Genomic DNA, 19,111 nt, shown 5'->3' with positions numbered 1-19,111 from the left:
TAGAGCCTACTCCTTTAGGATCCCTGCATATACGAAAGACCAGCTGAGACATTCAGCTACACTGAATGAGGAGGAAGATTCTTGGAATTTCAATTGGTAGATTAAATGGAACTAATTAGAACAACTACTTTCTCCAGGGAGCAACTGCTGAAACACATTTCCCTGTGAGAGGTTTGTGCTTTTTTGTAAATAGAGCATCAGATAATCATTTGTGTATATATGTGTGTACATACATTTACATATACATATATTTTCATCTGTCAGTTCTGTTCCTATGGAAAATCCTGACAAGTACAGCATGAAACCAGACACATGCTTCCTGGAGGAATGATGGGAATAGTGGAAAGAGTAGAGTAAAGAAAGAGTAGATGGTCAATATATGGTATGAAATAGTCTGCAAATGCCTATGAATCCCATCACTATATACACAATATACATGAATAGCAATATTTAAAAAGGAAGCAACACTTATATCTTATTGACATTGATAGCAATTTTATCAGGCAATAAAAATATATTTCTTTGTGGTTGTTTCTGCTACTTTATCCTACTTTTTGGACCCTTTCCTCCTATTGGGTTTCCTAGTCCAGCCTTGATGATGGAGAGGTGTGTGGTTTTGTTGCATTTTGGTGTGCTATGACTGGCTGATGCACATGGAATGACTGTATTTTTCTGCTGAGAGAGGAAGTGGAATGGATGAGGGAGTCACTTGGGAGGAGCGACTGTGAGAGCATGGGGGAGCTGTGATTGGGTTGGAATGAAATTAATTAATCTATTGGTTAGAAAAGAAAAGAAAACTAAAACTAAAACTCCTACACCAACACATACACACACACACACACACACGTGTGTGTGTGTGTGTATTTTACATATATGTACATATATAAATACATACATACATGTATATATATACATGTATATACATATATATTGCCCTAGAAGGGGGTAGGACAAATATATACTATGAAAAATAATACAGAGAAAATAAAAGCATTATCTATCCTTAATTATCAGAAACCACAAAATGAATTATTAAGTAGCTTAAATAGTTCATCAATGTTCCCAAACTAAGCATGTTTACATGAAAATCTTCACAAACATTGAGCCCATCAGTAATCACTGATTTGTAGTTTTGTTGATAATAGACTTTAAGTCTTGTCTCTGGGTCTCTGTTTTCTCTGACTCAGCCACATCAAACCCTTGACTGTTTCAAACACTCTCCCTTCCGAAAATTGCCAGCCATTTATCAGGGTTCCTTCATAATGGCATACATGGAAGAAGTCTGTGTTGTAGAATATTATTTTAAGATGTATTACTTTTGTTTATGTTACATCTGTTTAACTCTGTGATTCTGTGATATTTTGCCTGTCTAAAACACCTGATGGTCTAATAAAGAACTGAACAGCCAATAGCAAAGTAGGAGAAAGGTTAGATGGAACTGGCAGGCAGAGAGAATATATAGAAGGGAAAAGTTGGGGAAAGAGAGATCTAGTAGCCAGAGAAAAAGGAGGATGCAAAAACAGCCATTTAGCTACATAGCCAGCCTTGAAGTAAGAGCAAGATTTAATCAAGTAAGAGAATGGGAATAGCCCAGGGGCAAAAGGTAGACAGGATAATTTAAAGTTATGGGGAATCGCTTCTCAGCCTTTGGCTAAGATCAAGTGTTAAAGTTATGGGAAGCTGGCAAGAAACAAGCCAAGCTTAGTCTAATAATTAATATAATATATATAGTTATAACATAATAACTAATTCTTAATTAGTCTTATAATTAAGAATAAGCCTCCATATATGATTTATTTTGAAGCTGTGTTGTGGTCTTCTCAAAAGAGAAAACACAACTACAGGTCTGTGCTGAGCCTAGGACCATGAGAGGGAGAGGTGGGTTCCTAATATGTGATCAGAATGCCCAGCAGGTGGCTGAGAACAGAAAATTCAGAGGCAGAGAAGTGGCTCCATGTGCCTTAGCATCTGTACCAGTTTCAAACGAAAGCTTCTTAGAGGGCTCAGGGAAAGGTTGGCCAAGAGATCCTAGCCTGGAGTTTTTGCTTCAAGGCTGGGTGATGTGAATTCTTCCAAGCTTATGCAGAATGAATCTCCCATGGCTGACATCAGGGAGACCCTGGGGACAATACAGAGCCATTGTGAATCACTAGTGATGGATTTCAGGAAAGTCCTGTAAGGAAGATGGCCCAAGCATCTTGGAATAATTCTCTAATTCTCACAATCAGGTCTTTATATCTCTCGTAATCTGACTCATAAGACATTAGCTCTGTGCTGTCACATTCTATCTTTGCTCTCTTTGGATCAAGGCTCACAGCAAGACATTTAGTTCTCAAATACTTCAGTCAAGGTTGGGTTTCCTTCTAAAACTAGAAGATGCAGGAGGTCACTAGGCATTGCCCATATCTGTGGATTGTTTTTATTGTAATTATAGCGTCTGAATGTTCCCTTGTGGTTAAGCTCTAATTGAACACGTGATGGACATGGCTTACGCCTGGGGGAGTTCATGTGTTAATCTGTATTTTCCTCAGTTGAACAGAATTAAGATTTGGAGTCCACAGGCCTGGGTGCCTCTGGTGCTCTTCTGTATGTGCTGGAATCAAACCAAGGGGTTTTTACACCAGTGAAAGAAGAGACTTTTTAGCATGTATGAGAGCAAATCTCAAAGATTTGACATTTGTGTCTGTATTATGAAAAGTGTACAGCAGGTGGCAGTATGATGTCTGTCTCTAAAAAAATTAATGTATTCTGCTGAATTTTGAGAAGTGAAAATAAAGTTTCCCAAGGAAAAGAAGCCTGTACTGAGTCACTACTAACTCTGTTCCAGGCAATGACCAAAGGAGAGTTTGAGTGCCTCTCCAGGATCACAGTCCCTAACAATTCATGGAGGAGGGTGATGTTGAGAGTCTAGATGTGTCTGAAGCTCAAGGAGGGCTGATACTGCATTCTCAGGCGCACTCACTGAACAAGTGCCTTCTTGATAGGTAAGAGAGGGTAGGACAGAGAAATGGCATTTGTCCCTTGACATCTCATTCTGCAGAGCTATGAGGAGGGGTAGGAAGGATGGCACTGAAAAAGAAAGAGTCTGGTCAGGGAAGATCCACTTCAGTAATCACAGCTAGTGTGGGAGAATATGCAGAAGTATCTGTGTATCAGGGGTGGGACATGGGTGGTGAATATGTGGCACATTTCTGAATTAAAATGATCTTTTCAGAATGAGACAGATGGCTTAGAGATTGGCTACGCTTGCACAAGACCGCATTTGGATTCCTAGCACCCACATGGTGCCTCCCAGCTGTCTGTAAGTTAGGTGTGGGGTACTTGACACCATCTTCTAGCTTCCTTGCATAATTTCTCCATGGAGTACACAAATGCAGGAAAATGTTCATAAACAAAAATTAAATTGAAGTTGAAATGAACCTTTATAAAATTTGAAGTCTAGGCACATTTCTTCCTCTAATCAACATTCAGAATCTTCACTTTGGAGAAGGAAAAGGAGACTATCTCATTCAGACAAGACAAAGGAGAACATTGGTTTGTTTCTATCCCTTATGGAAAGTGGAGCCTTGCTGGTGAAAGTGAATCATTAAGAATGGCATTTATAGGACAGCCCATATCCAGTTCTCTCTCTGCTTCCTGACCATGGATTATATTTAAGCCGTACCCTGCTTTCCCAGCCATGGTGGACTGTACTATTTCCTTTAGCTGCAAAACAAAATAAACACTTCCTTAATTTGGTTCATATCATTGTGTCACAACAATTAGAGCAGTAATAATACAGCACCTTCGTAATGAATACAAAGACAGTAGACACTCCTAATCCCATCTCCCAGGTTAGAAACAAGGAAATATGGCTCCTCTCCACTCATACTCATTGTATTTGAAACCCTACAATTTTTTTTCAGCAATTTTAGATCTTATAACAAGGTCGTGAATGGGTTTTGAATTTATTCATTTGCCAGATGAGAGGCAGGAATTTGGGTTGATTCTTCAGTGTGTAGAAATCAGTTTCCCACCATCATCAACTAAATAGGTTAGTTTTTTGTTGTTATTTCTCCAAAGTACATTTTGAAAAGCTTAGCCAAAATTAATGTGACTATAAAGGAATGAGCTTATTTCTTGGCCATTTATTCTATTCTTTGGCCTCCATGTCTGTATAATGTTGACTCTAAGTTTATTTTATAGACAGTCTTTATTATGTGGAGATATCTTGGTATAGATATGAGGAAGAATGTGATGTTTTGATTCATGACCATAGTGGTAGTGACCAATTCACAGAAGTGAACATGTGCATGACATTGAACTTTACCATACATTCATTATCTACCCATAGTGGAAGAATATGCTATTTGAACTTTACTAGAAATGTTCTGACTACTAGTAACTTCTTATCAAATTTGCAATAATTAAACCCATTAGGTACAAACTCAGGGTCGTTATTATGCTTTCACATCACATTAAACACAGGGATCAGTTAAACAACCATTGGAACCATGAACCCACAGCAACTGAGGTTAACTGCAATGGGCATGTGCAAGATTGGCCCTGTGAACAGTAGGCATGGATGAGGGGCCTCACTGGGCCTTACCACTTAATACTGAACAATTGGATTGACTGATTGTGGGAGAGGTAGGGTCTTTGTCTTCAGTTGTGGAACCACTACTGAGCTTGCCAGATTCCAAAGGATATCACACAGATGGTCTTGGTTAAACTCTGGAAGTTGACACACAAAAGGAATGGGCAACAGCGAAGTTTAGTAGGGCTATTACAAGGGGTGGAGGTGTAAGTGGTCACTATGCACAATGTATATCATGTAACTGTACATATAAATTTGCAAAAATACAAATTTAATTAATAAAATAATAATTTTTTTAGAAAGGAATTTAGGCTTACTTTGGAATAGTATGACCAATACTGAACCCACACTTGAATATTCCATTTTCTCTCTGTTGTCAGTTTTTTTGTAGGTTGTAGTCTCTACATTGTCTGTAATCAGTTCTATCTATTTTGTCTGTGTCACCAGGACTGCTTGATGTCCTTCTGTGAGTCTCTCACAAAGGGATTTTGCTTTGCCATTAACTAAATAGTGAAATCTTCAAGAGTTTTATAAGAGATTTAAATCACCGAGTACAGCTAAAATTTACTGACTCCATCTGAGCATTGAATGACCCAAATAACAAACAGTACCACAAATGCACTTTCATAATTAATATCTGCATTATAATTTCAGCATTAATGGTGGAATGTTTTCAAGGCCATTATCTACTTATTTCCTGTTTTCAGCAAATGATTATCAAAACACACATATAGCCACATACATTGCTCTCTGGTTCAGGGCTTCAAGAGCGCCTATCTGAAGATCAAAATTATGTATCAGGTTAGAATATAAAAGCTCTTGACATAGGCAATGTATGGCAAGTAAGGTTGGTTGTTCCATAGTTTTCTTAAATGCTGGTTAAACAAACAAGCTATGGTCACAGTAGGGTATCAACCTTAAAACTTAAGTGACTTCATGATGTATTATTAACTCTGGATTTGGGGTCCAGAAAATATTCCAGCCTCTTTGAATTTAAGAGTTTTTTCATTGTAGTCTAACTTTATAAAACTAGTCTTCCACTCTAGAATTGGACACCTTGACAGGTAAGTCACAAAGAAATTGTCACCAAAAAATGTGCTATGATCCTGAGGAGACAGGTTTGGACAGACACATGAAAATTAAAATTACATCAATCAATTTGAGGTCCTTTTTTTTTAATCTGCACCTTTCCCTTAAGGGAAGATCAGAAGATCTGAAGAAGTGGATAAGACAAGATGGAAGCAGAATACAGGAGAGTAGGGGAGGGAGAATATGTAAACAACACATTTTACATATGTATGAAACTGTCAAAAATAATGGCAAAAAAGAGAAAGGCTGTCATGGAAAAACAAAAACTGGTAAATGCCAGTAACAAACTGAAAAAGAGGAACATTTACATGCTTCGAGTTGTCACTTAAATTTATTCAGTTGCTATGAAAACCAGTTTGGAATTTCCTTAAATATTGAAAGTAGGACTAGGATTTGTCCTAAATGTACCACTCCTGGTGCACACCTAATGAATTCTAAGTCTACACACCAGAAATCTAGTTACACGTCCATTTTTATCACTGCAGTATTCACAAAAAAGAAGAAATGAAACAAGCCTAAATGCCAATCAACTGATAAATTGATAAAGAAAACATGGGAACCCATGGAAGAGCTGGAGGGGTTGTAGGAGCCAGAGTGTTTGAGGACACTGTGATAACATGGCCCCTAGAATCAACTAAGCAAGGCTCAGTGTCTCACAGAGCCTGAAACTGCAATCAGAGACTGCATGGGTCTATGTGTGCTAAGTCCTCTGTGTACATGTTGTGGGTGTTTAGCTTGGGGTTTTTGTGAAACTCCCAACATTGGGAGTAGAAATGTTTCTGATTCCTTTGCTAGCTTTTGGGACCCTTTTGATCCTACTGGGTTTCCTCATCCAGAATTGAAATGAGATTTGTGCCTAGTCTTATTTCATCTTGTTATGCTGTTTTCAGTTGATATCTTTGGAAGCCTGTAGGAAGAGAGGCTTGAATCACCTCTATGAAATGAAGCAGGCTCTGCTGACTCCCCATGGGAGGCCTTACCTTGTTGGAGGAGGGAATGGGGTGTTGCTTGGCGGAAAGATTGGATGCACTGGAAGAGGGAAGAGACAGGGATATGTGGTTGGTATATAAAATGAATACAAAATTCCTTAATAAAATATTATATATAATATATATAATATAATATATTATATATTATATAATATATTATAAATATATTATATATTATAATATATAATATATATTATTATATTATAATAAATTATATATATTTTTATTATATTATTTATTTTATTATATTATATTTATTATATTAATTATTTATTATATTATAATAAATTATATATATTATATATAAAATATATAATAAATTATATATATAATTATATAATATATTATATATATATATATATATATATATATATATATGGGAAAGGCTATGTAGAGAGAAATCATAAAATACTGTACATTAGGACTTTGCTTTGTAAGTAATGATTTCAAAGATATGTTGTAGCAGGAATCTTAGAAGGTCTTATTAATAAAATCCAACCTTAGCCAGGTATTGGAGTGAATGTTGAAAGATCAGAGAGACAGAACAAGCCACAGCTAACCTCACCTGACCATCTTCTCAGATGATCTTCTTTCCTCAGCCTGGAAGCCTCTGTGTCCTCATATCCGAATGGATCTCAAGTGAAGTGTGCTGCTCGAAAGCCAGAATGCTTAACCAGGCAAATGCTTCTAGTTTCTGGTACTCTCCGTCTTCTATACCTTTCTGCTTTCTACCACCACTCCCTGGGATTAAAGACACACTTTCTGGGATTAAAGGCATGAGTCAGCACACTTGGCTGTATCTTTGAACACATGGATTACTGCCTCTGGAATGCTAGGATTAAAGGAGTGTGCTACCACTGCCTATCCTAAGTATCTAGTGGCTTTTCTGTTCTCTGACACCAGATATGTTTATTAGGGTACACAATATTTTGAGGAACACACCACCACCACACCATGTGTATAATATCCTGCCAATGAGATCTTCTAACAATGGTATATCATTGGCAATCTTTTCCATATTAAGAGAATCACCGAATGGACATATGGTGAAAACTGAAGGTCCCAAAGCTTGCAAGAAGAGTCTCAGAAAATCATTTGAATAAAGTAACTTTTCTAACCTGGTGGTTTATTTCTGCTGATGTTTATTGTAACTCAGTTTAGTACTTTGCTCTCAGTAGGAAACAACCTGAAATTTGTAATGTTGATGGGAACAAAGTAATCTAAAATAATAGAAAGTGACATGAAAGTAAAACAAAGCAGAATAAGTGTATAGATTAGGAGACAACCCTAGTTGATAGTACAGAATGTTCCCCCAAGTCATTAGGTGAGAAGAAAGGAGGCACTGGTCAGCAAATTCCACAGCAAGATGTAAGGGAATAATTTTCATTGGTGGAGAAAGTACTCTCCATCCCGATAAACAGACATTTATTTCCCTTGCACTCAATTCACATTGACCCCTAGTCAGTTTTCCAACATGAGCAACTGTATTTTCTTACAAATCCACCCTGAATCCCCATACTTAGTGTCTAGTCCATGACACTGCAAAAGATGTGTTGCTGTAGCTCCCATTTATAGTCCATTTCTGTGTTGATCCTGTCTAGAGCTGTGACAAGCATCAAACACCAGTATTCCAAGGACCACAAGGACCAAGGCTGCCATCCCCATTCTGAGCAGATTCTCCACTGTGTGATGATCCTGTGTCTCTGAGTCTGTGGTTGTGGAGAAAGAATGAAGGGAAGAAGAAAATCAACTGAGGAAGATCAGATATCAAAACCCTCAGAAAAGCTGTATGAGTGAGAATTTGTACTCACCTGTGTTTGGTTTGGACATGTTTTGTGATATAGTGATGTTCTCAGCAGATCCTAAATACAGAAGAGAATGTACACAATTAATGATGTACGTAAGAGAGCAGAGAATCTTCTCTGAAGTCAGCATTCATATTTCCAGTAATTTTCATTCCTTATAATTGCATCTTAGGCTACTCACAAAACTTCAGAAGGATCCAGTATCAATCCTTCCCCTAGCGTGCCATGATTCCTTCTGGATTCTTCACAGACATCAAGTTGTTTGAGTTCACACTTCAGACTAAGACACTTGAGTATGATGGTTTTTTTTATCAACACAAGATCTAAGTATTGGTGAAGAAAATCACCTCCCATTTCCAATTCAGAATTTAGGAGGCCTTCCTATGCTTTCTGATCAGTCTAGGGGATAAGAGCATGCAACTAAATTCATGAAGGAGGAATTGTGTGTGAGGTCCATATCGATTCTTTGTATTCACCACCTCTTACTCACATAACCATGCAATGTAAGACTGACTCCTATCACTTTTAGACATTTTACCTACAGGAAGGCACATTGTGGAGGATTAAATGCAAGAAATCCAAACTTTAACTGTGTTCCCTATTCTGAAGATAAAATGCATGAACTGAAAGGAAGGAGCCCGAATGCCTTTCCCTGGCTTTATTGCATACCCATACACAGTGTCACCATCACAGTGTCAGATACGGCACGACAATTTTAGAAGTGGTTTCTCTGTGTGAGGAAGACCCAGATAAGGTCAGAATTAAAAATAACTTAACATCTAGGCCAGGGACTTCCAATTTATAGTCGTGGAAAATGAGAATTCGAAAGGAGAGCGGCTTTTACATGTGTCTGTCCCTCTCAGAAGAGACTCCATCTATCCATCTTTATATTGAGTCCCTGGACCAATCCTCAACAGGGTTCTAGTTTAGACCTCTTTGGTCAGACTCCAGGGGGTGAAGGGAGAGTCTAACCCACTGTGGGTAATACCATCCTTGAGGTGTTCATCCTGGATTTTATATGAAAGCAGGTTGAGGACTCCATGAAGATCAAACCAGTGAGCAGCACCCATCTAATGCTTCTGTAAAAACACCTGCATCCAGAGTCCTGATCTGTTTGAGTTCCAGTCCTGACTTCCTTATTAACAGTGCTGTGAAAGTGTAAGCCAATGAAGCTTTTCCTCCACAACTTGCTTTTTGATGGTGATATTTCATTTCAACACTAGAAACCCTAACTAAGATAATTCATTCTTCTATTCTTTCGTGGTCAGTGACACGGGCTCTCTCCTCTGAGCAATAGATGCCAAGAGCTCCCTTCAGCCATCATGACTGGAACCATCCTCAGGGCAGCAAAGCTAGTGATAAAGAGTTCTCCTATCAAAAACAGTTGAGTAAACAAGAGGTCCTCATCTGAGACAAATATCTCCAGAGGGTTACTGGCCACTGACCACATATGTGGTCTACTTTTGAAAGATCCATAATATCTAAAGAGCCCACTCTTGTTGGATGTCACAGGGATCTCGGGAAACAGAGCCTGGGAATATCCAGTGTGTGTGTACTGAGCATTGGGGGACCTGGAGAAATTCTGTTCTTCCCCAGTTTCAATGAATCAATCATATCTTTTTGATGAGACACATTGGAGGTTCACCCTCCCACCTGAGGTATCAACATGATGACAGAGTAGTTTTACCTTCAGTGACCCTTAGTAAAAAGAGGACACAGTCTGTTAACTGATACATTGGCACCAGCAGTTGGACGGTAGGTCAAATCAATATATTTCCTGAGGAAAAATGTTGAGGACATGATGTGCTTGATCTCACAAGTAACATGGGAGGTATCAGGAAAGTTATCCATGCAGTGTGACTCCTGAACTGATAAATTCCCGTTTTCTATCAAGAGAGCTGGGAATGGATGTTGTTAATAACCAGGGGACCATGTATCTGTAGCTCCAGACATCACCTGAATACCCCAGAATGTTTATCCCAGACTCTGTCTCCCTAGACTTTTTCATTAGCTCTCAGTTAATAAAGTCCATCTTAGGCAAGATGTGCTATACACTTTACAGCCTGCTGACATGTACACTATGTCAGTCATTGACCACACTAGATTAAAGGCCCTTTAGCTATAGAACCCATCTTCATGGTCACATTTGAGTTGAGTTTTGATGCAATAAATCCTAGGTGTTCACTGGATTTTCTATTACAACAGGAATCTTTTTTTCCGAATTTGTACTGTGTTTAAACTTGCTTACAATCAACCACATGGTGTCATACATTTTAGAAGTATAAAGCAGCAAGTATTATGTTAGTGTGATCAAACTTTTCCTTGTTATTTCATATGGGTCCTATTCTCCCAAGCAGCAGAGCTTTCAGGGACTCACATACAGAAAATGTGAAGACTGTGACCCTTAGTTTCCAAAGACCTGTCACCACCTGCTCCAGGGTGTCACTGTGCTGTTTCTACCCAGCAGAGTCATAACAGTAACAGTGATATTGCCCTGCATTATGCTCTCTCATTAATGGAAAGATAAGCTTGGCCTTGTGATCAGGCAATGGTGCAGTTAATCAGCCCAAGGGTACTGGGCTTCCTTCCTTATACAGGAAATTATATATATATATATATATATATATATATATATATATATATATATATATATATATGCGTTTCTAGTGTTCCTGCACACCAGATAGTTACAGGATTCCCTGAGGTGATCACAGAGCCTGGCTCAGCCCAGATTCTGGGTTTCTGGAAGGTCCCTACAAAGAAGTAGGTGAGAGGGATGTGGGAATTTAAACAGTTGCACAGTGGATATGATACTTGGAATTGACCCTTGAATAACACGGCATATGGAGGCATCTAAAGACCCTTCTCTCTATCACCCTCCGAATTTCCCTTCTGAGAACACCCCTCAGTACTTTCTGTATCTTGACTCCCATAGTCTGAATCTGTATATGTGGGCTCAGAAACCATTCTTTCTCTATACTTATCACACATTAGGGTCTCCTGGGGAAACCTGTTTCAGGTTCAGTGTCTTTCAATAGGGAGCCTGGGGCTTCCTCACCTGAGACAAGAAGCTCCAGGATGTCACTCCCTTCTGACCACACTTGAGGCTTGCTTGTGTGATAGCCATAGCATCTGAAACTCCATCTTTCACTGAGTGTGATGGCACTCACTTGGAACCTGGCTGAAGACAGGCCAGTATATACATATTGTGAGTCCATGGAGCTGTAGAACTGCTTGTCCTTAATTAAAGTGAACCTGTTGTATCCCTGATTTGAGGTACATGAGAGGGTCACAGATCCTCCTAAGGCTACAACAGGGTTTGGCAGTGCAGACAGGGTGGGTTTGTTGTAGACACCTAGGAGAGATACATATGGATTATTAAATGAGTTCACACAGTCTAGATTGTACCTCAGAGCTGAGTAATGAGTTGGGATACATTCAGAGCAAACATTTCCAAAGAGTCACATCTGGGGATTTATATGATTCCTGAGTAATTACTCACCTGTCACCACCAGCTCCAGGGCATCACTCTGCTGTGTCCACCCAGCAGAGTTATAACAGTAACAGCGATATTGTCCTGCATTATAAGCCTTCATGGTTGGGATGAAAAACTTGGCCTTGTGAACAGGCACTGGTACAGTCAATCTGTCCAAGGGTGCTGGGCTTCCTTCTTTATACAGAAAATATATTTGAGTTTCCATGGTTCCCTCACACCAGATTGTCACAGGATTCCCTGAGGTGATCACAGAGCCTGGCTCAGCCCAGATGGTGGGTTTCTGGAGGGTCCCTGAAAAGACGTAAGTGAGAGGCATGTGGGACTTTAAACAGTTGTACAGTGAATGTGAAACTCAGACTTGACCCTTGAATAACTGAAGGACACATGAAACCATATGAAGATCCATATCTTTGCCGACCCTCCCATGTTCTATTATCACAACACCTCTCATTAGTTTCTGTATCTTGACTCCCAGAGTCTGCATCTGTATCTGTGGGCTAATACACACGTCCTTCCCTGTGCTCACCACGGGGACACATAGAGACCTCTGAAGACATGTCTCTCTCCTCTCCCTACCAAGTTCCCTTCTCAGAACACCCCTCAGTACTTTCTGTATCTTGACTCCCACAATCTGTAGCTGTATATGTGGGCTCAGGAACCTGTCCATCCCTGTACTTATCACACATTAGGGTCTCCTAGGAAAAACTGTTTCAGGTTCAATGTCTTTCAATAGGGAGCCTGGGGCTTCCTCACCTGAGACTAGAAGCTCCAGGATGTCACTCCCTTCTGACCACACTTGAGGCTTGCTTGTGTGATAGCCATAGCATCTGAAACTCCATCTTTCACTGAGTGTGATGGCACTCACTTGGAACCTGGCTGAAGACAGGCCAGTATATACATATTGTGAGTCCATGGAGCTGCAGATCTGCTTGTCATTAATTAAAGTGAACCTGTTGTATCTCTGATTTGAGGTACATGAGAGGGTCACAGATCCTCCTAAGGCTACAACAGGGTTTGGCAGTGCAGACAGGGTGGGTTTGGTGTAGACACCTAGGAGAGATACATATGGATTATTAAATGAGTTCACACAGTCTGGATTGTACCTCAGAGCTGAGTAATGAGTTGGGATACATTCAGAGCAAACTTTTCCAAAGAGTCACATCTGGGGATTCATATGATTCCTAAGTAATTACTCACCTGTCACCACCAGCTCCAGGGCATCACTCTGCTGTGTCCACCCAGCAGAGTTATAACAGTAACAGCGATATCGTCCTGCATTATAAGCCCTCATGGTTGGGATGAAAAACTTGACCTTGTGAACAGGCTCTGGTACAGTCAATCTGTCCAAGGGTGCTGAGCTTCCTTCTTTATACAGAAAATATATTTGAGTTTCCATGGTTCCCTCACACCAGATTGTCACAGGATTCCCTGAGGTGATCACAGAGCCTGGCTCAGCCCAGATGGTGGGTTTCTGGAGGGTCCCTGAAAAGACGTAAGTGAGAGGCATGTGGGACTTTAAACAGTTGTACAGTGAATGTGAAACTCAGACTTGACCCTTGAATAACTGAAGGACACATGGAAGCATCTGAAGATCCATATCTTTGCCGACCCTCCCATGTTCTATTATCACAACACCTCTCATTAGTTTCTGTATCTTGACTCTCAGTTCTGCAACTGTATCTGTGGGCTAATACACATGTCCTTCCCTGTGCTCACCACAGGGACACATAGAGACCTCTGAAGACCTGTCTCTCTCCTCTCCCTACCAAGTTCCCTTCTCAGAACACCCCTCAGTACTTTCTGTATCTTGACTCCCACAATCTGCAGCAGTATATGTGGGCTCAGCAACCTGTCCATCCCTGTACTTATCACACATTAGGGTCTCCTAGGAAAAACTGTTTCAGGTTCAGTGTCTTTCAATAGGGAGCCTGGGGCTTCCTCACCTGAGACTAGAAGCTCCAGGATGTCACTCCCTTCTGACCACACTTGAGGCTTGCTTGTGTGATAGCCATAGCATCTGAAACTCCATCTTTCACTGAGTGTGATGGCACTCACTTGGAACCTGGCTGAAGACAGGCCAGTATATACATATTGTGAGTCCATGGAGCTGCAGATCTGCTTGTCATTAATTAAAGTGAACCTGTTGTATCTCTGATTTGAGGTACATGAGAGGGTCACAGATCCTCCTAAGGCTACAACAGGGTTTGGCAGTGCAGACAGGGTGGGTTTGGTGTAGACACCTAGGAGAGATACATATGGATTATTAAATGAGTTCACACAGTCTGGATTGTACCTCAGAGCTGTGTAATGAGTTGGGATACATTCAGAGCAAACTTTTCCAAAGAGTCACATCTGGGGATTCATATGATTCCTAAGTAATTACTCACCTGTCACCACCAGCTCGAGGGCATCACTCTGCTGTGTCCACCCAGCAGAGTTATAACAGTAACAGCGATATCGTCCTGCATTATAAGCCCTCATGGTTGGGATGAAAAACTTGACCTTGTGACCAGGCACTGGTACAGTCAATCTGTCCAAGGGTGCTGAGCTTCCTTCTTTATACAGAAAATATATTTGAGTTTCCATGGTTCCCTCACACCAGATTGTCACAGGATTCCCTGAGGTGATCACAGAGCCTGGCTCAGCCCAGATGGTGGGTTTCTGGAGGGTCCCTGAAAAGATGTAAGTGAGAGGCATGTGGGACTTTAAACAGTTGTACAGTGAATGTGAAACTCAGACTTGACCCTTGAATAACTGAAGGACACATGGAAGCATCTGAAGATCCATATCTTTGCCGACCCTCCCATGTTCTATTATCACAACACCTCTCATTAGTTTCTGTATCTTGACTCTCAGTTCTGCAACTGTATCTGTGGGCTAATACACATGTCCTTCCCTGTGCTCACCACAGGGACACATAGAGACCTCTGAAGACCTGTCTCTCTCCTCTCCCTACCAAGTTCCCTTCTCAGAACACCCCTCAGTACTTTCTGTATCTTGACTCCCACAATCTGCAGCTGTATATGTGGGCTCAGCAACCTGTCCATCCCTGTACTTATCACACATTAGGGTCTCCTAGGAAAAACTGTTTCAGGTTCAGTGTCTTTCAATAGGGAGCGTGGGGCTTTCTCACCTGAGACTAGAAGCTCCAGGATGTCACTCCCTTCTGACCACACTTGAGGCTTCCTTGCATGATAACCATAGCATCTGAAACTCCATCTTTCACTGAGTGTGATGGGACCCACTTGGAACCTGGCTGAAGACAGGCCAGTATATACATATTGTGAGTCCATGAAGCTGTAGAACTGCTTGTCCTTAATTAAAATGAACCTGTCATATTTCTGATTTGAGGTACATGAGAGGGTCACAGATCGTCCTAAGGTTACAACAGGGTTTGGCAGGGCAGACAGGTTGGGTTTGGTGTAGACACCTAGGAGAGATACATATGGACTATTAAATGAGTTCACACAGTCTGGATTGTCCCCAGACCTGAGTAATGAGTGGGGATACATTCAGAGCAAACTTTTCTAAAGAGTCACATTTGGGGATTCATATGATTCCTGAGTATCTACTCACCTGTAACCACCAGCTACAGGTCCTCACTCTTCTCAGTCCACCCAGCAGAGTTATAACAGTAACAGTGATATCGCCCTGCATTATTCTCTCTCATGGATGGGATGATAAACTTGGCCCTGTGATCAGGCACTGGTGCAGTTAATCTGTTCCTGGGTGCTGGGCTTCCTTCTTTATACAGGAAATATATTTGAGTTTCCATGGTTCCCTCACACCAGACTGTCACAGAAATCCCTGAGGTGATCACAGAGCCTGGCTCAGCCCACATTCTGGGTTTCTGCAGGGTTCCTAAAAACAAGTAGGTGGGAGGAATATGGGATTTTACCAGTTGAATGGAGAATATGAAACTTGTATTTCACACTTGAATAACAGAAGGGCACGGGGCATCATGTGAACATCCATATCTCTGCAGACCCTGCCAGGTTCCCTTCTCAGAACACCCCTCAGTGCTTTCTGTATACTGTCTCCATTAATCTGCATGTTGTATATGTGGACTCAGGAACATGTCCTTCCCTGTGTTCATCAGGGTCTCCTTTGGAATTCTGTTTCAGGTTCAGTGTCTTTCAATAGAGAAGATGGGACTTTCTCACCTGAGACTAGGAGCTCCAGGATGTCACTGCCTTCTGACCACACTTGAGGCTTGCTTGAGTAATAGCCAAAACATCTGAAACTCCATTTTTCACTGAGTGTGATGGGACCCACTTGGAAGTTGGCTGGAGACAGCCCATCATACAGATATTGTGAGTCCATGGAGCTGGAGAACTGCTCATCCTTAATTAAAATGAACCCATTATATCTCTGATTCGAGGTACATGAGAGGGTCACAGATCCTCCTAAGGTTACAACAGGGTATGGCAGTGCAGACAGGGTGGGCTTGGTGTAGACACCTAGAAGAGTTACATATGGAATTTTAAATGAGTTCACACAGTCTGGATTGTCCTCAGAGCTGAGTAATGAGTGGGGATACATTCAGAGCAGACTTTTCTAAACAGTCACATCTGGGGATTCATATGATTCCTGAGTATCTACTCACCTGTCACCATCAGCTCCAGGGCCTCACTCTTCTCAGTCCACCCAGCAGAGTTATAACAATAACAGTGATATCGCCCTGCATTATTCTCTCTCATGGATGGGATGATAAACTTGGCCTTGTGATCAGGCACTGGTGCAGTTAATCTGTTCCTGGGTGCTGGGCTTCCTTCTTTATACAGGAAATATATTTGAGTTTCCATGGTTCCCTCACACCAGACTGTCACAGAAATCCCTGAGGTGATCACAGAGCCTGGCTCAGCCCACATTCTGGGTTTCTGCAGGGTTCCTGAAAACAAGTAGGTGGGAGGAATATGGGATTTTACCAGTTGAATGGAGAATATGAAACTTGCAGTTCACACTTGTATAACAGAGGGGCATGGGGGATCATGTGAACATCCATCTCTCTGCTGACCCTGCCGGGTTCCCTTCTCAGAACACCCCTCAGTGCTTTCTGTATACTGACTCCATTAATCTGCTTGTTGTATATGTCGACTCAGGAACATGTCCTTCCCTGTGTTCATCACACATTAGGGTCTCCTTTGGAATTCTGTTTCAGGTTCAATGTCTTTCAATAGAGAAGATGGGACTTTCTCACCTGAGACTAGGAGCTCCAGGATTTCACTGCCTTCTGACCACACTTGAGGCTTGCTTGAGTAATAGCCAAAGCATCTGAAACTCCATTTTTCACTGAGTGTGATGGGACCCACTTGGAAGTTGGCTGGAGACAGGCCAGTATATATATATTGTGAGTCCATGGAGCTGGAGAAATGCTCATCCTTAATTAAAATGAATCCATTATATCTCTGATTCGAGGTACATGAGAGGGTCACAGATCCTCCTAAGGTTACAACAGGGTTTGGCAGTACAGACAGGGTGGGTTTGGTGTAGACACCTATGAGAGATACATATAGACTATTAAATGAGTTCACACAGTCTGGATTGTCCCCTAGACATGAGCAATGAGTGGGATACATTCAGAGAAGACTTATCTAGAGAGTCACATCCGGAGATTCATATGATTCCTGAGTATCCACTCACCTGTCACCACCAGCTTCAGGGGGTCACTGTGTTCTGATGTGCCATCAGGGCTTTTATAATAACACCGATACTGGCCTGCATCATGAGTTTTAATGGATGAGATAAAGATCTTGTCCTTTTTTTCAGTGTCTTCATGAGCTGTTGGTACCTGGGAATCTGGGTTACCTTCTTTATAGAAATGGTATTCCTGGGCTTCTAAGGGGCCTTCACAAAGTAGAGTTACCTCCTTCCCAATGGTTACCACATTACTTGACACAGCTCTGAGTGTAGGTTTTGAGAGGCCCCCTGAAAACAAAACAAACAAAAACACAAAAACAAAACAAAGCAATGCAAACAAACAACAAACAACAAAAAATGGGAGCTGGGTCAGAGGACATCCTGCTTAATTCCAAGCTCTCAATCTCAGGAACTTGCAGGCAACACCAGCATCAGCCCACACCAGCTTTTCTCTATCTCTTTTCTTCAGAGTTCACCATTGATTCCCACTGAGTGTACACACCCTAGAAAAGCTGGGAAGACACTCACCTGCCAGCACTGGGTTCCTGGGGCCCAGACTCAGTCCTGCAAGAGAGTTACCTGTGAGTGTATGTCCTTGAAGCCTGAGCAGGACTACCACTTCCAGATGCCTTCTGAGGTACTGAGAGACCCTGATGAATTACTGCTCAACTGAGAGGTAGACTACTTCTTAGAACAGAATTCTCTCTCCACAACTTCATTTCTCACCAAGACAAAACAGAACTATGAGGGTGGGGATCATAGCATCTTCCAGTTGCCAAAAGTTTGCAGATGGTTTGTCCTCTTGCAAAAAGTACAGACACAAAGTATATTGCCTGTGCAGTATGGTGCCTCCTCGTCGAGAGTATGTGATACAGACAGTCCTTTCAAAAACAGGAACTGCTCTTTCTAGGCAAGTGGCTTTTGTTTTCCCACTGCTGTGAAGGTCGGGGCTGCAAAACATGTGGTTTCTGTTCCTGTGGGTTTCTTTGGTTTTGGTTTTGGTATCTGACAGGAAGCCTCCTGAAATCGGGCAGGTCTAAATCACCTCCCCTTTCTCAGTCAGCTTCTTGTGTGCTAGGTTTACAAACCCATATCTGATTGTGGTCTCTTTTTGCAGAGCATCTCCCATATACCCATCTATATTTGCTTGCATGGTCCTCTTCACCAAAGACTTGACTTAACTAGAAATAATCCTGGTATCTTCCTGAACCTGGTATCACCTGCAGGTGAGGGTGCTCAGAGCTAATCTTTTCCTGTCAGCGTTTCTGTTTGTTCCTCTATCATTTCAGCCAGACCACACTCATAATGCTGTAGGTTCCTTATCATGGACAGCTCCTTACCCAGCCTTAGATATGCTTTGGGTATTTTGTATGAATTTTTCTTGGGGATACATGAATACTGAATGCCTACTTCCCCAAGAAGGAACATCAATGACAAAGACATAGACATGATTCTATCCAAATCAAGTGGGTGAAACAATGAGTTTTATAAGTGATCCTTAGAGGGATATGAGCAA

At 41.3% G+C, this 19,111-nt stretch overlaps 2 protein-coding genes across 2 annotated transcripts in view; both read right to left on the bottom strand.

Moving 5' to 3' along the window:
* LOC102909696 (leukocyte immunoglobulin-like receptor subfamily A member 3) overlaps positions 1 to 18,473 on the bottom strand; it is a 60,689-nt gene extending 42,216 nt beyond the window's left edge. Inside the window, 2 exon segments of the mRNA XM_076569140.1 lie at positions 18,124 to 18,159; positions 18,322 to 18,473. The gene's annotated coding sequence lies outside the window, so the exon portion shown is untranslated.
* LOC143272841 (leukocyte immunoglobulin-like receptor subfamily A member 5) lies at positions 7,861 to 11,783 on the bottom strand. Its single transcript, XM_076569145.1, has 3 exons — positions 11,518 to 11,783; positions 8,466 to 8,516; positions 7,861 to 8,363 (listed from the first exon to the last, which is right to left on the bottom strand). Exons 1-3 carry the CDS (start codon positions 11,675 to 11,677, stop codon positions 8,224 to 8,226), a joined length of 351 nt encoding a protein of 116 aa, XP_076425260.1. The 5' UTR covers positions 11,678 to 11,783; the 3' UTR covers positions 7,861 to 8,223.
* Positions 18,474 to 19,111: the final 638 nt, after the last annotated feature.

Source organism: Peromyscus maniculatus, chromosome 1 (genome assembly GCF_049852395.1).
Source record: "Peromyscus maniculatus bairdii isolate BWxNUB_F1_BW_parent chromosome 1, HU_Pman_BW_mat_3.1, whole genome shotgun sequence".
Lineage (NCBI taxonomy): Eukaryota > Metazoa > Chordata > Mammalia > Rodentia > Cricetidae > Peromyscus > Peromyscus maniculatus.
This window is presented reverse-complemented; position numbering and strand designations above follow the sequence as displayed.